Raw genomic sequence first — 7,986 nt, 5'->3', positions numbered from 1 at the left:
CCTGCTGAAAACCTTCTGTGGTTTATCATAGCATTTTTACAGTTGTCTCTCTCCTCCTTGTTGTTTTTCTCTATTTCTAGATGGTGTTTGTATCCCTGGGTGCACCAAGGAGAGAAAGGAAAGGTGAAGGTGTTCAGCTTCCAGCATCCTGTCTACCTCCTCCTCAGAAGGACAACATTCCCATGCTTCTCCTCCTGCAAGAACCTCATCTCACCACCCTTTTTGATTTGTTAGAGATGCTTGCTTCTTTTAAGCCTCCTTCTGGAGAAGTGGCTATGGAAGACAGTGAGGTAATTTTATTAGAATAATTACATTTAAGTCTTACTTAATTTGATCTATTTTTCCTATCTAGCCTACTTCTTGAGTACTCTGTCCAATTGCTGCATAAGTTTCTTGTCTATATAGTCATATTTCACATATGATCTAATTATGAATTTTCTGATCTTCTTAACAATGTTTTACTGATATATTTTACTTGTTCTAAATATTTTAGAAGCTATAAAAAATAGCAATTCTTAAGAACACTGATAATTTAAATAGAAGTGGTGACTATGGGAATTGGTTTGAAGATCGTTTGTGGAGGTTTTATTGCAAATCCTCATGTTTTATGTCTTATATACCATTATTAGCTTGTGGGAAATAAAGTAACTATTAGTATATTCAAACCAGTAGTTTAATTTTATTTACACTCAAATATGTGATAAACTGTAAAGATAATGTAACAGTTTCTTGCAGGCTCAGTGAGACTTCAACTATCATTTTCTATTTATGGACTTACATTAGATAGGAAATGGCTTCTTAATTAAAAGTAAATATGTTTTTGGACTTTGAAATCTTGTTTTCCCAAAGAAGTTCACAATAAGAATGGTTGTTCTGTGCTTTGTCAGAGTGCAAGGTGTGAAGAGCTCCATCTCCATGCAGAAAACTTATCCAGACGTGTCTGGGAACTGTTAATGCTTCTGCCAACGTGCCCCAATATGTTGCAGGCATTCCAGAATATTTCAGATGAGCAGGTGAGCAACGAATGCTTTTTTTACGTGTTTATCTTTATTATACAGGGATGTTTTAGTGTCTAGTGTTCTAGCTGAATTTTCCCCAAAGAGGAATGTTAAATACTAAGTATGTAAACTTCTGGGACACAAGTAAACCTAATAAATAAACCTGGTAATTTTAACATAACTAAACGGAGATGTCAGCTTAGTTCCTGAAGTTTATTTGTCATGATTTCTTTAAAAAAAAATAATAAATGAATAGTCAATACTGATGGTCACAGTCTTTTGGCTTGAATTAAAACAGATGTTTCTTAATCTGCAGCCCTGCTTTAACATGATGAATGTTGTGATAGTAATCCTTTTGTACTCTCTTCTGTGAGCTCAAAACATGGGTGCTTACCAAACTGTTATCTTGCTCTGTAGATGAAAATTTTGCCTGCTAAAGTTGAAATTACATATTAACAGTTTTTATATGTGGTTCTTTATGCATATACACATCTCAAAACATGGGTGCTTACCAAACTGTTCTCTTGCTCTGTAGATAAAAATTTTGCCTGTTAAAGTTGTTGAAATTACATGTTAACAGTTTTTATGTGGTTCTTTATACATATACACATGAAAATTTTGATGGAGTTTATAATTTTGAGTGTAACATTTGGCTTCCTCTATTTCAAAATTGTCTGTACTTTAGCCATATAGTAATGAAATTTTAAGCCAAGTAATTGGTGTGATTTTAAAAGTTCTCTCTTTGCAGTTTTTTTGATAGATCAGCATTACATATAAATGTCTTCATTATTTTTTTGCCTTTTTCTCTTTTCAGGGTAATGATGGCTTTAGCTGGAAGGATCTTTTGCGAATAAAAAGTGCCCATAAGCTTTTGTATGCTCTGGAAATTATTGAAGCTTTGGGAAAGCCCAACAGGAGAATAAGACGTGAATCTACGGTAATAGCTTCTTGCACACAACACATGCTTTTCCCTCAGAACCACAGTATACACTGATGAGTTGTGTTAAAGTGTTTTACATCTTTAGCTCTTCTTACAAAGAATTGTTCTTCTTTATCTTCAGGGAAGTTATAGTGATCTTTACCCAGACTCAGATGACTCGAGTGAAGATCAAATAGAAAATAGTAAAAACACGTGGAGCTGCAAGGTTTGGCTTTCCTACAGTATTCTCTGATACCTAATACACTTTTTCAAAGATGATATAAAACAAAAACTTACTTAAAACATTATCTTAGAATTTTTGATCTCAAATTTGGGTACAACATTTTAAAGTTTTTCTATGTTACCAGGCCTGTAAATTTGTTGTAGTTGTATACAACTATTCCTTTCAGTTTTCATAAAATATCAGCTAATAGTTTATCAAGTTTGTTTGTTTGTTTTTTAATAAAGCTTAGATTGGTATCTAAGTGTAGTGATATTTCTGGTTTTGCTTTTTCTCACATTAGTTTCATAATATACTTACAGTTTGTTGCTGCTGGAGGGCTCCAACAGTTACTAGAAATTTTCAATTCTGGAATCTTAGAGCCTAAAGAACAGGAATCCTGGACTGTGGTAGGTGTTCTTTCACCCTTTTTCTCCAGAATAATATAGCTGTCATTTGTAAAGACTTCTGTTACTTTCAAACTTTGTTATAATTACTTTTCTGGAGTAAGTGAAATAATTCTATAGTTGAAACCAATGTAGTCTATGCAATAGCATCTTTTTCTTGAATATTTTATATTCCTGAATCATTTATTTTCTTTTAAAAAGATCTTAATTCTTTTTTGTATTTTAAAACCACCCTTTGTATTTTTCTGTGCATTTTTGGTTTAGTTTTTTGTCTAATCTTAAAAAATCTTGGTTTGTAGAACATAAAATTGTAGATCATGGAAACTTCTTAGAGAAAAAACCTTGGGTTCCATCTTTAGCAATTATTGCAACTGCATTGATTAGTACTATGGCATATCACACTTCTTTAAAGAAGTCAGAATTTGTTGAACAAGAAAGGAATACTTTATTTTTGCCTTTTTCTACTTGTTTTATGGGAGGTTGGTTTTTGGAAACTTTTATTATAGTCTGTTTTAAAAACATTAATCTGTTAATTATCTCTCCCTCTGGAGAGGCCAAGAAAAACCATTTCCCCTTAGTGGCATGAAGACAAAAGAGGTAGCGTTGTGACTATGGTGTTAATAAAGACACTTTTTAATAATAAATGTTATTGGTCATTCTTATGATGTCTTTTACATCATTATCACATTACTAGCTTGAGCTAAATTTGTGTTTCAATGAAAACTTTTTTAATTGCAACTTTCTCTTTTATTCTCAAGTCTGCGGCATTTGATTAAAAAAAAATGAAATATCGGCAGCTCTTAGTGATATGTTCATAAAAAGATAGCAATGAATAAGTATACACATCTCTGTATAACAGTTACTGAAATGCTAAAAAGAAGTCAGGTGTACTTTTTATGGAAAAATTGATCATTTGTAACTGATTTGAGTGTATCTGTTCCAAAATTATTTCAATATAGGAAGCATTGTCATTCTCTCTGTTCAGTATATAAACAAAAGTTTGTATGATGACCTCTATTGATCTGCTGGGGAATTATGCACAAAGCTGTGAAAAAAGTCACAGACCAATTAGTTCTGAGTCCTGATTTAGGCACGTGTGGGTGCTGTAGCTGCCCTGCATTCTGTGTTGCTGTGACAAGGTGCTCTGTTTTTCCTTAATTTTACTCTCATAACACACCTTCTGCTGGGGAGGGCTGGACAGGTGCTATGTTGGTCACAGCCAAGCAGCTGAGAGCCGTGACAGTTGAGCTCAAGAGTTACTAAATGAATCAATGGTTTTCATCTAACAAGAAATGTTACAGTACAAAATGGTGTTTTAAATCTAGCATGTATTGTCTGTACATGGTTAAATATACACACCTTGAAAGCACTTCTCTATACCATACTCTATCCACTGTACTGTCATGGAATCTGATGCAGGAAAGGCTCCTAACTGCTGAGCTTAACTCCTGAACAATTTCCTCTCTGCTATTTCATGCACTGAATAATAGAATGTCTTGAATGCCCTTGCTAACAGGACTAGATTATGAAAATGTTTTCATTGTAAGAAGTAAATTCTTTTTAATACCCTTCCTCTTTAGTGTTTACTCTAGAGAGTTTTTTTCCAGTTAGTTCTATCTGTTTATACCTTACTTAAACTTTTCATTTCAAATTCTGTAATAGGCACAGAATTATATATAGAATAAATCCCTGAAAAAAAATAAGATTTCTTTTTCTTCTTATTCCCAGTGGCAGCTGGACTGTCTTGCTTGCTTGCTGAAGCTGATATGCCAGTTTGCAGTCGATCCTTCAGATCTGGATTTGGCTTACCATGATGTCTTTGCATGGTCTGGCGTAGCAGAGAGCCACAGGAAGAGAACGTGGCCAGGCAAATCAAGGAAGACAGCAAGTGACCATGTGAAGGGCCTTCACATTCCTCGTTTAACAGAGGTAAGAGAGAAGCAGTGTGTCTGTTTTGGGAACTTGAGAAAAGTGACTCCTTTGTTGTGTGAAGCTTTTATTTTGATAATAAAATAATGTAGTGGGAAAGTTATTAATATGGATCTATGTCCTACGTGCTGTTCCCTAAAAAGTATTTCAGTAGCTTTAAACCTGGCAGTCTTAAAAGCTGGAACCAAAAGGGGGTTTGGATGATTGGTGAGCACATGAATTGGGAATTCTGAGTTCTTGTACTTTATTCCTATTCCTTAGATTTTGTTTTCCAAGTCAATTACTCCTTTTATTTTTTTTATGGTAACCTGTTATATGAGATGTCCACTCAATCTGGTTTAGGTTCCTTTAGTAAACACTAAAATAACTTGCTCTACTAAGGATCTCTGAGTGAGTATATGGTAAACTTACCTAAACCCTAAAGCTTCCTACCAGATTCCTGCACACTGGTTTCCTAAAGTAGAGCAAGCCTACGTAGTATTTTGGCAACAGAGATACATTCACTGGAAGTCAGTTCTCTTCAGTACAGGATCAGCTGTGATTGCCAGAAAGTGTAGATCTGAACTGTGAGGTATTTTTGACAAAAACAGATCCCCAAATTGCTAAATCTACTATGATACAGGGAAAAAATATTAAATGTATGAATTAATTAATGTATTATTACACAATGACTGTGTGTAAATGCTGCTACCAGTTTCTAGAACAGGTTTTAAATCTTTCATTGTCAGTTGATGAGTATTTTTGAATACAGTGGATTTGCTATCTAAATATTTTAAAATGTTTTCTTCAGACTTTGGTTTGAGAATTCTGTGTTGTTTGTCAGGTTTCTCTAAAAATGAATAATTTAAGTGAATGTATAGTCAATAAAATGTGTTGATCGCAGAGATAGGCAAAATTTACATACCCAACCCCATCTTCAAGCCTGAGATTTTTAAAAGGAAGTGAATAGTCTATGCTTTTAAAAAAATACTGTTTTTACTGAAAGTATTGAATAAGTGGGGTTTTCTTCTGTTCAGTTGTCTTAGATAAATAGAATGAAATTTTAGCATCTAGACTGAGTCAATGGAACAGGATTTTAGATTGGCATTAATAAAACAAAATAAGTTTTAACTATGGACATACTATGATTTCTCTTTTGCTCTTCTTCCCTCTACACAGGTGGGTTTTTTAGATTCACACAGTGTGTATAATTTAAAAACAGATCAAAAAGCTTGTTGTTATATTAACTGTTTTTTTTTCTTTTGACTTCAATTTTTAAAGGTGTTTCTTGTACTTGTCCAGGGAACCAGTTTGATTCAGCGACTTATGTCAGTTGCTTATACATATGACAACTTGGCACCTAGGTACAATGTCTTCTTATTTTTGTAATAAAGCTAATCAAGTGTTCACATTCTCATCACTGCTTTAAGTAAAGTAAATGGCTCTTTCAGTTGTAGTCCCTTCACATTCTCATCACTGCTTTAAGTAAATGGCTCTTTCAGTTTTAGTCCCCATTAACACCTGTATCAGAAATATAAACCTATTGGCATTAAACTTGCTTTTCTTAGTCACCTCTTCTGGTAGTTATCCTGCCTTTACAAAGAGGAAAGGGAGAGAGGAGAGTGGCAAAAACTCTCAAAGGTCAGGGTGTAAGACACAGAGCAACAAACTGTATAGGCCTTTATAAATTCTCATGCCAAAGCTATTTCTTTGTTCTCTCTGTAGCAATTAGCATTCTCAAGTTCAAGGCAATGTAAAGGAGAAATTAAAATAATTTTTAAATTGCTTAGTCGTCTGCTGGCTTTGATTTTTTTCCTATCCTAATAACATCGGCTTGCTAATGCTGAAATTTACCTTTATTGTTTTAGCAAGTGTGCATGTATTGAAGGAAAAAAATTACCTTCAGAAATTGGCTCTTAGGGATTTTTGTCCTTTTTGCCTGTTGTGTTGAGAAAAGCAGTTCCATCTAAGAATGTATCATGACAGTTGGAGTGATGGTGGGGAGGTCAGGATTTTTCCTGCTTTTGGTGTTGTAGAATTACTTGATTCCAAGTAATGGATGGTGTGTTTTACCATGCTTTTAAAAGATTGTTAGGACATTCAGAACCTTCCCAGTCAGGGCTGCAAGTGTGCTTAAATTTAACCACTAGCTGAGTTGCAGGAAAAATTGTACATATATACAGTATGGTTTTGGTTTCATAACCTTTTATTGCAATTTATAAAAAATATAAGTAAATACAAACATTTAAAATTTGCCTGAAGTTTGCAAATGTTTGTTCAAAGTGCAGTTCTCTCTGAGCTATAGTAGCTTTCTTCTGTGTGGATCAGTTCTTAGTTCTATTTTACATCTCTTTTTTTGATAAAATAAGGGGGTTGTGAGTATTTTTTCTTGACTTTTTATCTTGCCAGTAATGCTTTAAGGGGGTGACGTGAAGATTTTAATAGTTTTTATTTATTGTTGCTAATTTTGAATACTGTAAGAAATTGATCCTTTTAAGAGTAAAATTTTAGTCTTGTTACTTTTGTGTACTTGTATTTCTAAGGAATAATCTGTTACGTTCTTTGACAAAGTTCAAATGACTTTATTTTCTTTCTGTTCAGGGTGTTGAAAGCTCAGTCTGATCACAGATCAAGACATGAAGGTTAGTCACCTTTATTCTGGTTTACAGAAATCATTCTTGGCCCAAAATTCCTTGGAGCTCCCTATCTATCGATGGATTCTTGTGGAGGTTTCTTGCAAAAGGTCTGAATGACCCGTGTCAGATTAAGTCTGTATCAAATTAATTGTCAAAAGTACAGCACAGACATGCATTAATAGAGGTATGTCCTCCTAGGTGTGTGCCTTGCCTTTGGTTTTTCCACTTTGCCCTGCAGATGTTCATGCGTGTGGAGTGGAATTCTCAGTAAATGCTCTGTATCAGCTACTAGAGTCTTACTTGTAGCTGTTAAGAAGGAAAGAAGAGAGGACTACATAAGTTAGTCCAGGATAATGTTTATCTTAAGACATGATGCAGCCCATTATCAAAGTACCAGCTCAGTGCTTAAGAAGTAGAGATGCAGGATAGGATTGTGCCTCAGATTGGCAGTACTCAGAGTAATCTAACTTAGTTGTCATCAGTAGTACAATGCTCAGTATTCAGTGAAAATATTGTTAAAATTCTGAGCTTGGGTCCTGTGTGATGTGCCAGTAAGGATTCAGTCTTGTACATTAGTATGACTGAAGTAAGTGTAATTTGTGCTAGAACTATGCAATTCTTCAACCTAAAAAGCCTGTTTTGTTAGTTCCAGCATGATGTTCTCTTTCCCCATTTTCTTTCAGTCACTCATTATTCAATGTGGCTCCTGGTGAGTTGGGCTCACTGCTGTTCCTTGGTGAAATCCAGTCTGGCAGACAGTGATCATCTGCAAGACTGGCTAAAGAAACTTACCCTTCTTACTCCAGAGGTATGTTTAAGGACAGGTTATTGCATTACTAATTAGTGCATTATATGGAACCAGATTAACTTGTGCTTTGAACTGCCATTAAATTCAAAA

The 7,986-nt window shown here is 34.4% G+C and overlaps 1 protein-coding gene across 1 annotated transcript in view; it reads left to right on the top strand.

The window, feature by feature from the left end:
* Window positions 1-7,986, top strand: part of USP34 (ubiquitin specific peptidase 34) — a gene marked incomplete at its 5' end in the record, with an annotated part of 85,731 nt that overhangs the window by 30,448 nt on the left and 47,297 nt on the right. The window contains 9 exon segments of the mRNA XM_008942970.1: window positions 81-290; window positions 888-1,013; window positions 1,813-1,935; window positions 2,060-2,143; window positions 2,461-2,547; window positions 4,273-4,473; window positions 5,734-5,816; window positions 7,054-7,094; window positions 7,772-7,896. Of these exon segments, the coding sequence (XP_008941218.1) occupies window positions 81-290; window positions 888-1,013; window positions 1,813-1,935; window positions 2,060-2,143; window positions 2,461-2,547; window positions 4,273-4,473; window positions 5,734-5,816; window positions 7,054-7,094; window positions 7,772-7,896 (1,080 nt within the window).

The sequence above is a fragment of the Merops nubicus genome, unplaced genomic scaffold (genome assembly GCF_000691845.1).
Source record: "Merops nubicus isolate BGI_N331 unplaced genomic scaffold, ASM69184v1 scaffold8426, whole genome shotgun sequence".
Taxonomy (NCBI): domain Eukaryota; kingdom Metazoa; phylum Chordata; class Aves; order Coraciiformes; family Meropidae; genus Merops; species Merops nubicus.
This window is presented reverse-complemented; position numbering and strand designations above follow the sequence as displayed.